General features: G+C 41.4%; 1 protein-coding gene across 2 annotated transcripts in view; it reads right to left on the bottom strand.

Annotated features, from left to right (window-relative positions):
• LOC118778860 (cyclic AMP-dependent transcription factor ATF-7-like) overlaps positions 1-15,926 on the bottom strand; it is a 38,888-nt gene that overhangs the window by 8,205 nt on the left and 14,757 nt on the right. For both annotated transcript variants that reach the window (XM_036530625.1, XM_036530624.1), the window contains exons 2-9: positions 7,873-7,969; positions 5,199-5,295; positions 4,504-4,637; positions 4,219-4,344; positions 3,787-3,944; positions 3,477-3,573; positions 3,219-3,338; positions 1,636-1,773 (exon numbers count right to left, since the gene is read on the bottom strand). In XM_036530625.1, coding sequence (XP_036386518.1) covers positions 1,636-1,773; positions 3,219-3,338; positions 3,477-3,573; positions 3,787-3,944; positions 4,219-4,344; positions 4,504-4,637; positions 5,199-5,295; positions 7,873-7,920 — 918 coding nt within the window. In that variant the 5' untranslated portion in view covers positions 7,921-7,969. The remainder of the gene's footprint in view (positions 1-1,635; positions 1,774-3,218; positions 3,339-3,476; positions 3,574-3,786; positions 3,945-4,218; positions 4,345-4,503; positions 4,638-5,198; positions 5,296-7,872; positions 7,970-15,926) is intronic.

A 15,926-nucleotide genomic window follows, 5' to 3' on the forward strand; every position in this document is an offset into this window, starting at 1 on the left:
AGCATAATGTGCAGCGAGCATTTGAAGAGTTCATTTGCAAAAGTTTGCCATTTTCATTAATTTTCAGAAATCATGGTTTTTTATTGTGCATTCCAGGTAATATCAATCAAACTGCAGTTGGGTTGTTTTGATTAAGTAAAAAATAACTCAACAAAATACAGGTAACTTACAAAATTAAACTTTATTGAAAAATTTTTTATTTAAAGTTTGTTTTTTGGTAAAAGCAGATAACTCCAACAGTCATTTTTTGGCAAAAGCAGATAACTTTGTAATGGATATGTTTCTTTTAAGTGCAATATTTAACATTCTTTAACATAAAACAAGTAGATAAAGTGCTGAAAATTGCAACAAAAACAGCAACATTAATGGGCAATATTAAACTTGTATAAGATCATACCTTGGAAAATCCCAGCCAGACTACAAAACCCTGAGCATGAACGTGCCAATGTTTTAACCTGCAGAGTGTCATTAAAGACCACAGCTGTCCTTTTTTTTAAGAGCTACTACTGTGGTGACCAGACAAGCTCATTGTAGAACTGACTCATTGAGCCTAAAGTCTGAAACAGGTTTGTTTACAAAAACATGAACTATTTTACCATATTCCAAGTTACTTATTATTACTCAGTGTTTCACAATATTCAGTGTAACTCAGTATTTCACAGTATTCGGTGTAACTGTTACTCAGTATTTCACAGTATTCCGTTTAACACAGTATTCAGTGTTTCACAGTATTCAGTTTAACTCGGTTTAACTCCTCGGTAGACAGTGCAGACGCCTGACAAAACTTTTTCTGAGTTGTGTCTACAAACAATGGAGTTAACTTTTCCCTGACTACTATAACGCGTGTTTTTCACTACGTTACGTGAATAAGTTTCAGCTTTCCTCTTCTTTTTATGCCCTGAAGGAGATAACATCATGGATTCGTCAGTTTTGTCAAAATTATCCATCTTTAACTAAAGATGACTTTGAGCAAAAGTTACGCTGAAATTCCCTTTCAGACAGCACATCTCCGGCTAAGAGTCGCGACCTGAATACTGCACACTGATTCGCTGAATGAATTTATCGGTTTTTGTTCAAAAACAGCACTGGCGTTTGACAGTTTCTGCTGTAAAATGTGAATTTGCAATGCCTTGACAATGGAAGGCATCTGGTTCAGAATGTGCAATGTGTTAAGAATAACTCACGACAGTCATCTCGTTTTTTTAAAGGATGGCGTTTATCGGTTTTTATTTATTCCCCTTCCAAATTAAGGAGCATCATACCCAAGCAACACTCAACCATCATTAAAAACTTTACAAATTACCATGGAGGAACCCAGAAAAACACACAAAAGAAAAAAAAAAACAACACACCAGACAGCTCCCTATTTCTCATTTTGTGCAGTTTGTGCATTTGGTTTCGACTGTTTTTGCCTCCCTATTTGGTTTTCATTGCATTGTCTTTCTACAGACAAACAGTCAATAATAAATGCAAAACTAAACAGTAGTAGATGAACTTACTGCCTTTTCTAAGCCACAGATTTTGCAAGCACTTTGCATCCACACCTGTGGATGTGCAGAGGAGGGCAAGGCAGCAAATGCATGTGGGCCTACCTGGAGGTTGTGCAGAGGTAGTGAATGCATGTGAGCTCTTTACCTGTGGTTGTGTAGGTGAGGGCGTGTCACACTGCTGACTCTGCTCCTGCCTCTGAGGCACCATGGAGCTGGAGCCAACAGCCATGCCACTGCCATTCACAGCTACAGGGACCAGGTGGGACAGCGCCGCCTTCAGCCTCTAACAGAGACACAACGCATTAACATCATTAACACTTCGTAAAGCCAAGTCCAAGTATGTTCATGTCTTTAAAGCACCATCAGTTTCCCTAACTGCCAAAATGTCCATGAACACTGTTCACAGTACATTACATTATTATCATTCAACAGACACTCTTATCCAGAACAAATTACATAAGTTACAGTTTTTTACATTATTAATTTATACAGCTGGATATTTACTGAGGCAATTTTGGTATAAGTACCTTGCCCAAGGGTACAGCAGGTCACTGCTGCACCAGTAGGAGGGTAGGAGAGGTTGCAGACAGCAAAAATTAAGGCTGGGTCCCAATCAGCATTTTTTTCAACTTATCCCAAGCACTTCATTACATTCATTACTTCCCCTCAAAACGATGCCGAGTCATGTGGTCGTGGGTATCCAAATCCACACAATGAACTGTCACCTGTTCTTAGTTGCTCCCTTCGAGCGAGTATACAAGCCTGTACCCATCATGTTTGGTGTGGCATCCCCAGGTCCATTTCATTCAGCATTTCCAGGGTGTGTGTTTACACTGAACATTTTTTGCAAATTTTACAAGACTTCAGTTCAATAGCAGTGATGCCAAAAAACATTAACGTTACCACACAGTGCCAGTCTAAAGTTTGGACACACTTTTATTTCTTTAATGGTTTTCCACATTTTAGAATAATAGTAAAGACATCAAAACTATGAAAAAACACAAATGAAATTATGCAAAAAAGTCAAAACTGTTGTATTTTAGATTCTTCAAAAAAAAATTTTTTTTTTAATTAAACATTTTTTAGAAATTCATACATAGGCATCAATGTCACTAGTTATATCTGTCTGTGAAACAAATTTCAAGCATTTAAGGATGAGTCTTTACATCAAAATGTCTTTGAATGAATGTGTTTCCTTGTCCTAATCAGGTGTATCCAAACTTTTGACTGGTACTGTAGTATTTTATTATATGAATGTATGAACATTTCTCTCAGTAAAAAAACAGTGGTAACAGTGGACTGAATCATTCCAGTGTGTTTTAATTAGAGGTGAATGGTAACTATGGCAAACAACTTCACATTTACGTGTATTCATCTCCCAGACGACAGATTTATCCAGACTGATTTAGGAAAAGTTTTCAGGACTCAAATTATTCTTAACCATTATACATATCCATTTACACATCCACACAACCATATGCATAACCATTATACAGTTATCAAGCAGAGGCTGTCAAATAAAACTGAGTAGTTACTTTTTTGCAATTAAGCTAGATCTACAAGAGATTGCTGTTAGTGGACTATCTAAATGGTAACAGAGATCTGAATACAAGGCAAGCTGCTTTGAACCATAAAATGGAATGGTTAATTTAAATTGAAGAAATGTCATGACTGTCAATAGAAAAACAGCCCTGTGCACAGGAATCAATTCCCTGCAATTGGCCTCACCATCTTAGCCTCGGAATGGGAGCTGTGTCCAATGAGGGAGGAGGAAACGCTGCTGTCGCCACCCAGGGGAGGGCCAGGGATGTCCGGAATGCTGGACACCGTGCATGCTGGCCGAGCAAGCTGCACAGAGCAGACCACATAAACACTGAGCCCGCTTCACACGCGAAAGACATGGCACTGAGCACGCATACCATTCTCAGTCATGTCGGTCTTCTTTTCCTATGTGCCTGGCATGTGGAATTAGTGTTCGGCACTCACGGATATGACTGAGGCCATCTGTCCCAGGCTGGGGAGCAGGGGTACTGCCTGCCCAGGAGGAAAGTGCATCATCATAGGGTATAAGCCTGTGGGAGAGCTGCAAATACAGTGTGTCACTGAAAATGGGGGCAAAGGAGAGGTGCAAAGGGACAGAAAGAAACACTGTGGGAGCCTTTGCTTTTATTATGAGAATTTGTTTTGGGAAAAAGGCTCTTTTTCCAAGCAGAAGAGGAACAGAAGCGTAGTGTAAGGGGGAAAATAAAGTCAGCACAAGAGCTGAGCAAAAATCATAGGTGTAGATCAAACTCACCCCAGCTGGCGACCGGAGGGAGGGGTCTGTGTGATAACGGAGGTAGGGGAGGGCAGGGTGGGATGCAGCAGGTCATACCCGAGATGCAGAGGCAGAGAACCTGGGCGCACAATGGTGGGAGTGGGTGCTGAACTCGCCGATGGATGCTGGGGAGCCTCCTGCCAACAAAGGGGAATGAACATCAACTGCTTTTACACAGCAATCTCGAAAAATCACAACACTGAACTTAAACCATACTTCAGTGCTTCCTGACTTCATTATCATATCATTAAGAGAACGATACTGACTGAAATACAACAGGACATTGCTTTTGCATTTGACTAGTGGTTTACCCAAACAGACAATGAAAACAGCAAAAGACCTATTCACAGTGATGTGACAAAGCACCCACAGACAATCTGCAGCTTGTCTCACACTTTCCCTGTGGGCTACCTTGGGTATCCCGCCAGTGTCACAAATGCTGGAAATGGATTCTGGGCTCCCTGGGGGAGAGGAGTCGAGCTCCACTGGCTCCTCCTCCTTCACTTTCACCGCTGAGGGGATCTGCAGTGCCAGCGACTAGGGGGAAGGGGAGGAGGATAGAAGAAAGATGATACACAGCCACAGAGGAATACACAGCATCTCAGTTCTGCCTCAGGAAATCAAAGTCCAGATGTCCTACTGTTCACCACCAAAAATATTTCATTGACTGGCTCAAATCTTGCCCCTGCTGCTCACCGGGTTTTTGGCCGTCTTACTCTCGTCATCCTCCTGGGCCTTGTGGAACTCCTGCTCAAATGAGTTGGCCAGCTCATTGAACAGCCCCACCTCCTCGCAGTTCTTCAGGAAGCGGGTGGGTGTGGGGGTTTGGTCTGTATGAGAGGGGAGGGATGGTATTTACACCACTTTAATAGATACTAAACAACTGACAACTTTAAAACCTCAAACACAGCCTGTACCACAATTCTATTCTCCATGTGCTACATAGTTTTCTCTTTACATACTGTTCAGTTCATATACTCTTGAATGTACATTCAGTGACCACTTTATAAGGTACACCTGTACACCTGCTCATTGATGCAAATATCTAATCAGTCGATCATCTGGCAGGACCTCAATGCATGAAATCACAAAGACGTAGTCAAGAGGTTCTGTTGCTGTTCAGACGAAACATCAGAATGGGTAGGAAATCTGATTTAAGTGACTTTGACCATGGGGTGATTGTTGGTGCCAGACGGGAGTGGTTTGAGTATCTCAGAAACATAACAGTCTCTAGAGCGTATAGAGAATGGTGCGAAAAACAAAGAACATCCAGCAAGCGGCAGTTCCAGCAACATCAAAATACACATAAAACATAATAATGAGAAAGATAAACCAGTGTGGGTGTGTGAGAAGAGGCCATTCTTTGAGATTCTGAACAAATAAATACACACCTGCAATTATGACAGAGTCAGTTCTGGCAGGTCCAAATTTTAGGGTCATCTCATGTTTGTGCTTGTGGACAGCAAGGTGGTCTTCACTGGTAAATCCCTGTGGTGACAAGACACACTGTATCTTTTTCCATTCTTGTTCATCAAATCCTCACTCCTCACTACTCAGTTTTCAGCACTGGTCACTTGGGTGATCACCTTTTCATTTTTACGTGCAGATACAAATTTTGTGGTCCACAATGCGATGAATGGCTGGCTTGCTCCAAGTTTTCTCTATTTCCCTCTCCAAAATCATAGTGCTGGCACTGGGTGGGAGGAGAGGGGCTGTCTGGCACAAATGACAGTATGGCCGGGTGAAAGGTGGTATTTTCTTGACAGCTTTGTGCTTAGGGCATAACACCCTCAACAACCACCTCTTAGCACAAATGCAGCACTTCAATGCAAAAATGATGGCATGAGTCACTTGTGTGAAATTAATACGCACACACTGTCATGATACTTAGAGACATATGCACTGTCAACAATCATTTGTTTTGCGCTTCATTTCCCTATTGAGTTAAGGCAATGAACATCATCAATCAAGTGCTGTTATCAATTAAGGCTTATTTGAGAGACATGAGCAAATATCAGGACAGAATAACCCAATAACCAATGCATTGACATCATCAAAAAAAATCAAAAAGGTTAGATAACAGGGCAAGAATATTTTTCTACATGTTGTACATATGTTACTCATCATTTGTGCTGTAAACCCTTACATAATTCTATATTTTCATAAGGATGAACATGCATATTGATCTAATGCATCACTACACGTGACACTGGCAAATGTAAAATCCACTTTCCTCAACCAGTCGCCATAAATCACATCTGTCCTGATAAGTCGTGACTGATATCTGTCCTCTGATCATGCAACATCTGGAGGATGAGGGCTCCCAAGTGATTCAACGGGTAAAAGCTCTTGATGTCTCAAGCACAAGATTGAGTATTTTGACCCAGGTTCAATCCCAGCCATGTCGTCAGCCTACGATGACTGGGCGTGTACAATGGTAGAATAAAATTGGCTTTGTTTGGGAGTGGAGTGCAGACGGGCCTTGCCCGTCCCTTGGCTTACCAGTGACCCTTTTTAGTCAGCTGGGGATGTGGTGGTTGATGAACCATGTCTCAGAGGACTGAAAACAACTTCTCCAGAGTGACAGTGGGTGTCAGAGCTTTGGGGCATTGCTGTTTTTTTTCTTTTCTTTTCAGAGTCTAAAATGCTTGCTCTTCAATTATCTACATTTCAATCCAAACCAAAGCTGAAGAGTTTACAATTTGGAAAAGAACATGAAATTAGCTGGCTAGCTATCTGAGTAGCTGTTAAATACCACATTTTCTGATCTGACTGATCTCTGTGTGTGAGGCTGCACCATCATGACAACCACTGTACACCTACCATTATCTGTGAGGGTGTTCATTAAACATAAGCTGATGTCATGTTTGTTGCTGTAGTCACTGAAACTACCATATAGCTAGCCAAAGTTAGCTGATTTGCTAGATAGGTACATGCTTGGACACAGACAATGAGTGACTAGTCAACAGCTTCCCACAGATGGGCACCAGTTGGTGGATGGTGTACTATCTGCAATGCACATATCACAAGCAATTCCTTCTCTTGTGCTGTAAATCATGGTGACTTGGGTCAAACAGCACCTCCCCCGTGCTCTAAACAGCAAAGGTGGTAATATCAGAGAGAGAACTGGTCGTCACAATATCCAGCCACCAACACATCCTTGGGTACCTAATAATTTCATGTGATCCAATCCATTTAGAATTAGCACCAGTATGTAATCACAATGCCATCAAATTACTAAATTTTAGAGTGCTGCCCCCAAACTGTTTTGCACCAGCTTCCGCACAGCACTTAGTCATTGTGTTGTTTGTCTAATTAGAGGCCGTTGTGTAAAATATAAGCAATGTAATGTTAATTGCATCAGTTGACCTACCCCATGAGCAGACAATGTCACTGTATTTGTGCACTAGACCATGTAAACAATTAACACATACTTGTTTATTTCCATGTCTTTATCTCTTGAATGTAAAGAAAACTACATTGATGTAAAATACAGAATCGATTACAATTAAAAATTAGTCTTTGTATGAGCTAAATACATTTCTGTACCATTCAGGGGTGTAAACATTTCACAGTGTAAGCAATGCAGTGTCCCAGACATTGATAAAATACTGGTTGAAATAAGTATAACTTCCAAAGGACTCCAATATTTAAATCAATTTTTAGATTCATTGTATCAAATTGAATGTAATGTAATTACAAAGGTACCTCTTGTACCTTTGACAAATTTGTGTTTTATTGCGGTTTTTGCATCACACTTTGTAGCTTGTTACTTAATATATCCCAAAAGGAATTTCCTGAAAGGGTTCAAGTTGTTAGTTATTTTAAATCAATTATCTCGCAAATGTCTATGGGACAGGGCTTAGTGATTTTCAGGGGGTGGAACGCAGCCATTGGTTGAATTATAGGACTTATAGTGTGTAGAAAAGCTGTTGGTTGCACATCAGCACACAGACAGACTGCATTTGTGTCACCTCACGTCAGCACTCTTGCATGAGAGACTGTCATGGTGGTGATAATTCAAAGTGTTGCATATAAAAGCCACAGCTCAATTGGAGGACTTACCTGCCCACACCCTGGGGTGTGGCACACAAAAGGTCGGTCATCCCCCATTTCATCTGAAGAAAGACTCTGGAGAGTGACTGTTGAAACTTGAAAAACACTGTAAGAAAACAGAAAAGCATGCCCTAAACATGGCTAATGCATTATAATAACTGGGCAACCTACACCTATGGATGGACAACCATATTAGAGCAAAACCCAGCAGGTTCAAAATCTCTTTACCAATAAAAGCTGTGGACCACTGGATTCAGTGTTTTTTTTAACAATATATGGCTATTGTGTCTGATAAAAGCCTTCTCACCTCAATCAACTGATAAAGTTGCACTTTAATGAAATCAAGGTTTGTTGATTTATAGGCTGCTTTTTGTGATTGCTCCAATGTGTGTTCCTCCATGAATTCTAGTCAAAATGTACTTTACATTTATATTTATAATGTTTATATTTTACCAATTGTATGATCACGTAGAACAAATCAAGAACAAATTTTAAATGACACATATCATACCCATGATATCATGGTGTGGCTGGGGGATACTCTCATCTCCCAGCAGGACTATTGTGATGATGGGTCTGTGGCCGAACCCCATCATCCCGTCCTAGTGCGTTACAACTGCGGTAGTTCTCGCAACCGTGATACATTTCAATGGCAGCGATAATTTGGGACTAATCTGTTTAATCGCCTGCTGCAGACCCACAATAAAATAAACCTGCTTGCCCAACCTGTCCCTTATTTGTTACGGCAGCATGTCGTGTGATAAAATATTATGAATTGTTTCCAAATCGGGGTCGGTGAGTGCACGCATCGGCTGTGAAATAGTTTCTTAATCAACTGCCACAAATTATATGAACTCGGCGATGAAAACGCAGCCGATAACTATACGCTGAAGCTGGTCTTACCCACGTAAGTTTGGTTTTCTCATTTTAACTTTACAGCACATTGCCAAGGAGGACTGGCTTTTTACCTCTGATGCATTTGGCAGCGTGGAGTCTTCAAAGGGAACGCGCACCCGACTCCCGTGCTGCTTTAAGCACAGAGAGCGCACGCACCGGAATTACCTCGGGGGGGGGGGAGGTGTTTTCCCGGCAAAAATGTATATTTTATATTGGTAGTTAGGGGCCAAGCACCAAAGGTGCTAGGCACCTATTGTAATTGTTACAATTTTTCAGTATTATTATTATACTTTCTCCTCTGGGAGTCTATGGCAGCCCATAGAACCCCTTGGTGGATTTTTATGAAATTTGGCACATTGATAGAGGACAGTGAAAATTACCCAGGCATGAAATTTGGGGTCAATCCATCCAACTCTGTAGCGCTACCAACAGGCCAAACTTCAAGGTACATTTTTGCTTATAACCTTTGAACCATTTGTGCCACGGTTGTAATCTTTTTTCCCCTGAATCCTTGGGTCATGGTGATTCGAATGCACCCATTGTCGTTAAAGTCTGCCATATTGGATTTTCCACAATTTTGAATTTTTCGAAAAACAGGCAAACGATGTGGCCGCGGTCCTCCAATGAAATTCCATGGCGAAGACAACAAAACAGGAAGTGAGCCATATATCAGCAACGCTTGGTTGGAGTCACACCAAAATTGGTATACTTTATTGGCAGGGGGAATATTTGGTTTCATGAAGTTTGGCCACATGGGGGTGCTATACCAGAAAAACTGAAAAAAAATTCAAATGCCTATAGCTTTGGAACCAAAGCAGATCGTTCAACCAACTTTATTGTGCATCATCACAGAGAAGGACCCTAGATGGGAAAGCATGAAACCTGTGTGTCGGCCATTTTGTTTTTCAGCCAGCTTGGTATTATCATTTTTTCAATGGTTTTCTATTGCAGGCCATAGAAGCCCTACGTGGATGTTGGTGGAATCTGGCACCCTCATAGAGCACAGTCCAAGGTATCCAGGCACCAAATTTGGAGTCAATCCATCAATCCCTGTAGCGCCACCAACAGCGACCAAAGCGATCCAAAGCGACTTACATAGGTTACAGTTCTTCACAACATTACCCATTTATACAGCTGGATATTTACTGAGGCAGTTGTGGGTTAAGTACCTTGCCCAAGGGTACAACCCTTTTGAACTGTTTGTCCTAGAGTTGTGATCCTTATTTCTGCTGAATCCCTGGGTCATGATGAATTGAAGAGACTCATCCACTGTAATGGATTTTTGAAAAAAAAAAATCATATTTTCAATTTTTCGAAAAACCTACATTTGCTAACTAGTCCTAGACCATTGATCCTATCACCACCAAATTTGGTCCGTATCATCTACAGAGGGTTCTGACCAAAAACTATTCAAAGAATTTTGCTAGGGCAAACGATACAGCCGCTGTCGTCCAATGAAATTCCATGGTGAAGACACCAAAACAGGAAGTGAGTCATATCGCAGCAGTGCGTTGTTGGAGTGATGCCAAACTTGGTACACTTTGTTGGTATTAGCAATACTGGGTATGCACCAAGTTTCATGAAATTTGGCCACTTGGGGGCGCTATACCATTAAAAAATCATTTAAATACCCATTATTCTGGCAGAAAAGCAGATATTTCAACTAAATTTCTTGTTCTTCATCAAAGTTAAGGATCCTGTCTGGGAACTTATGAAACCTCCACATCAGCCATTTTGTGTGTCATCCATCTTTCATTTTGTCAAAAACACATTTAACCACCTCTTCCTAGAGTTATGGCACAATGAGGTTTTGTGTATTACTTCTTTGGACCATTGTCTTTAACAGTTGTTAAAGGATAGTTGCCAGGTTGAACAATGTGGCCGCAGTGTACCCACAAATTCGCCCGTGAAGTCCCCATAAAGGAAGAGTGGCCTTATCTCTGCAATGCTTTTGTTCACTGGCATAAAAGTCAATACACATGCTTACAATTAGGCCTGGGTGCCACACAGCAAGTTTAGTGAAATTTGGCACTTTGAGGTGCTATACTGAAAAACAGGTTTAAACTCCCATGTGTCCATGTACTTAGATTTTAATGACATTTTGTTCTAATGGACATCACAAGGCACATACCACACAAAGAAAAGCAGATATTGCGATCAATTTTTTGTAGGTCATTACATCACTACATAGCACTTAAAGCAGGCACATCTCCTGCACCTTTTGACCTATTGCCACAACTAATACACTAAATACTGTTGAAGAAACACTTGGACTTTCCATATTGGCCTGAATGTTAGACAGTGGTTTTTTTCCTACTTCAGAAATTACATCTGAAAAGTGGGGCTGTCTTACATGGGAGGACTAGACTTTTTAATGTCATTATACATTAAGAACAGCAGATGGCGCCATTTATCTGAAATCCCAGTAGACTAGTTTATTTTTATTTAAATGTGGTAAATTAATCTAAATGTAGAAAATATATCAGACTACCTTGTTTCATTCTGTGTATTTTATTAAATTGATTTCAGATTGAGATTTCCTTTATTGTCCTTTTATCACGCACTTGCGTACAATCAAGAATGAAATGCAGTTTCTCCTATATCAACAGTGTATATAAATTACAAAAAGAATTAAAACATATATCCATAAACAATACACTCAGTTTTGTAAACATTTGGAGGGGAATAGCACCATGACTCTATGGTGGCATGTCTTTATGGTATAGTTGGAGGGGAATAGCAGCATGTACTGTCAATAAATGTTTTTTTTTTTTTGTCTGTACAAAAAGTGCCAGGTGCAGCATGAAATGGATTGCACTAGTGGAGAATAGTGTCTGTCTGGTCCTATGGGGGGATTAATGGTTCAGTGAGGCGGGGGAGCAAGAGTGTTCATAATGTTCACAGCCTGCGGTATGAAGCTATTTAGAAGCCTGGTGGTATCAAATGAAATGATTTCTTTAAGTCAATAAGATTTGATCTTCAAAATGTCTTTTGCCAAAAAAAAAAATTTTAACAATGAGGGGTCCTTTTCTAATCAGGGACAAAAAGCAATTAGTTAGCACAGAACTTCAGTGACAGCAGAGACACAAGGAGCCTGTGGCAGGGGATCCAGTCCATCACAGACTATAAGCCCCCACCACGGACCTGTGACAGCAACATCTCTCTGCTTAACAACCTCAATAACTTCTTCGCATGCTTTGAAGCAAACAACTCCACACCTACTCACATATCACCACCCCCTCCTGATGACCAGGTCTTGTGCCTATCTCCAGCCAGCGTGAAGAGCACCCTCTCCAGAATCAATGCCCACAAAGCTGCTGGGCCCGACAGCATACCTGGCCGTGTGCTGAAGGACTGTGCAGAGGAGCTCAAAGATGTCTTTACAGACATCTTCAACACCTCCCTGAGCCAGGCAGTTGTCCCTACCTGCTTCAAAGCAACCACAATAATACCTGTGCCAAAGAAGCCATCTCCATCCAGCTTCAATGACTACCGCCCTGTTGCACTGACGCCCATCTTAATGAAGTGCTTCGGACGGTTAGTCATGCAGCACATCAAATCCATCCTCCCTCCCTCCTTGGACCCACTCCAGTTTGCATATCGAGCCAACCGGTCCACAGATGACGCAATCTCCACTGCTATCCACTCAGCCCTCACCCATCTGGAAAAGAAGGACTCATATGTGAGAATGCTGTTCATAGACTTCAGCTCAGCATTCAACACAATCATCCCCATGCAGTTAATTCAGAAACTGGATCACCTGGGCCTTAGCACTTCACTATGCAACTGGTTACTGGACTTCCTCACTGGAAGACCACAGGCAGTTCGGGTCGGCAACCACACATCCAGCAACATCATACTGAACACTGGAGCCCCTCAGGGATGTGTGCTTAGCCCCCTTCTCTTTACGCTGCTGACCCATGACTGCACACCAAAGTACAGCTCCAACATCTTCATCAAGTTTGCGGATGACACAACTGTGGTGGGTCTCATCACCAACAAAGATGAGGCTAACTACAGGACAGAGGTGAGCCAACTTGCCAAGTGGTGCGGTGACAACAATCTCTCCCTGAATGTGAAGAAAACAAAGGAGATGGTCGTCGACTTCAGGAGAGAGCACACCCAGCATCATCCTCTGACCACCAATGGTGCAGCTGTGGAGAGGGTGAGCAGCACCAAGTTTCTGGGTGTGCACATAACAGAGGACCTCTCCTGGTCAAACAACACCACATCACTGGCCAAGAAGGCTCAGCAACGCCTCTACTTCCTCCGCAAACTGAGGAGAGCCAGAGCCCCAGTTCCCATCATGTGCTCCTTCTACCATGGCACCATTGAGAGCATCCTTACCAGCTGCATCACTGTGTGGTTTGGGAGCTGCACCACTGCCAACAGGAGAACCCTGCAGCGCATAGTGGATGCAGCAGAAAAGATCTCTGGTGCCTCACTCCCCTTCCTCTTGGACATCTACAACACACGCCTAGCCCGTAAAGCACAGAGCATTGCTGCTGACCCCACTCATCCATCGCACACGCTCTTCAGTCCCCTCCCATCGGGGAGGAGATTCAGAAGCCTCCAGGCCTGTACCTCAAGGTTGAGGGACAGCTTCATCCACCAGGCTGTTAGGAAGTTGAACTCTCTTCCCTCCCTAAGCCATCTGCTCCAACACAGAACTGAACTTTGACCCCCCCATACTGAAGCCTGGACTATTCTCCACCCATTCCTACTCCCAACATTAATCACACACAAACTCACACAGATCTGCACAGTCACTTTACTTATATAACAGTCTACATCATATTCCTGTGGAATCTGTATTTATATTTATATTTTTATATTTCTAAACCTACCATGTGCCTTGATGCCCTTGCTGTAAATATTTGTAGCTTGTTTCTGTGAAAATTCTTGTTCTTGTCTCTCTGTGTCAATGTGAGAAATGCAATTTCAATCCTCCGTATGTCCTGTGCATACTGGAGAATTGAGAATAAAGTTGACTTTGACTAGAAAAACTATGTTACATTAATGAACCTACATACTGATGTTGCCTTCCAAATGTGGATATAGGAATCCCTTTTTCATGTTAACATCATAACAAACTGCCCAAATCAGCTGTGAGAAAATTCCCATTGTCACAAGTTACAAGATAAATGTGAGTCAAGGTAAATCAAGTCATGGTCATGATTACAATTTATTTTGTGATATATTCATACAGAGCAACTATCCAACTCACCGTTCTTGTTTGGAGATAAGTTGTTATTGAACCATCAAACATTTTCACAGTTTATGGAAAAACATGGATAGCTAGTTATGACTACATTATAAAAAGCATCAAATTCATCATCTGACTGGGAGGGTCAACACCAGCTGAAGCTTCAGTCAGCTGCTGACATTTATCAAACCACTGCAGAAAAGTACCATCTTTGCATTTTCAGCTCAGCAAAAAGTGTCAGGATGGTAGAGTTGCCAACCACAACGTTACAGGATGACCTCATATCTACAGTACTGAGAGCTAGGCCATTTTTCATACAAATAACCACAATGACTCAGAGGTCCGACTCTTTACCAACATTTACACAATGTCTGCACAACCAAACCTCAAATATTCAAACTATTTTACACTTCCTTTCTTATCAACTGTCAACTGATCCTCTATTTTAACAGTCCCCCCCCCCCTTTTGGGGTCACAAAAGCGGTAGCTCCACTTTGAGTAGAGGGTGATGCTGATTGAATAAAAGTAACTTGTGTGTACATGAGTCTTACTGATCTGCAGAAACATCAGATAAACTGAAACAGATTTTGACTAACAATCTAAATACAGACAACTGAAACTGGAATGATTAAGTTACATTTTTAACATATGCCCAATGTCCATAGTTTGACTTTTTTTTCCTAGAAGTACACATGTACTTCTCCGCCATCTATAAGGTCTACTAGCCCTCTCCTTCACAACATTGCACTTCAAACATGAGCTGGAGGAAAGATTAATACTGTTTAGATATAACAGTTCATGGAACTGCTTTGACCAAATTTCAAATTAAAATTAGGCTTAAACATATCCATATATGGCAAAACTATTCTCATCATGTCTGCAAGCAGTACAGGCAGCAGCAATGGTGGTGATGCACTGTACCCAGTGAAGTACATGTAAAATGTTGCAGGGATCATTGTCAGCAAGGCATTGCCAGTTTCTCTAGCACAACAGAGAATATTACATATATGTAATGAGTCACACTCTTGGGAAAGTGCAGTTCAGTATTTAAGTAGCAGTAACAGAGTGTTTCGTGCATGTTATGAAATGGAGGCTCTGTGTATGGTAAAGCTATTTTTGTGAGGGAAAACCTCTGCCACATGGCCTAATCACGGTGGGGTAAAAGGTGCTTGTACAGCCACACACTTCATGGTTCTAAGTAGATGTAATACTGAAAAGGGTCTCTGATCTCAGAATTTGACCTAATTTGCAGAAAATATTAATGGTTGAAAGATATACTGTTTAAAGCTCTAAAGCATCAAAGGAATAGACATTTCAGCTATGCTAGAGCTCAATTTAAGAGATCTCTTTGAAGGATAAATTCAACAGATTTACCTCTTCATCAAGCAAATCATGTTAGTGAACACAGGAGTGTAGCAATAGGGATTCAACATGCAACTAAGGCTAACAAGGTTTGGTTAAAGCAATTACTGTGGCTGCTAATGTGTTTCATTATTTTCTAAGTGCTTCTACAACGGACATCCTGGGGAGAGCATACAAGGAACACTGGTCCAGGGCTGTGGCTGATGCCATCTCACAGCAACAGGAAATGGTAATTGATTTATCGCAGTGTTTCCTGCCTCCAGAATTGGTAACCCTAAGTCAGAGTGAATTAACCAAACATGGTAAAGTTGGATGGGAAAGTTACTGTATGTACATTCTGTAAGGAAAAATAGTGCCTTTGTGGATTCATATAGTGAGCAACTTTGGGCACACCTGGACTTGAGACAACGATCTTACATTTTAACTTCATGCCTTTCCAAGTGCATGATTTTCCTTTCCTACAAGAGGAATTGTAATCTACTTTGTTCAGAGCCATCAGACTTGTGGTGAGGATGTGTTGCTCCCAAATGTTCGTAAATTAAATTTTTCACTCACGGGTCTGACAGTTTGTTCCACAACACAGGTAAGTTTGAAACAT

This window comes from Megalops cyprinoides, chromosome 6, assembly GCF_013368585.1.
Source record: "Megalops cyprinoides isolate fMegCyp1 chromosome 6, fMegCyp1.pri, whole genome shotgun sequence".
Lineage (NCBI taxonomy): Eukaryota > Metazoa > Chordata > Actinopteri > Elopiformes > Megalopidae > Megalops > Megalops cyprinoides.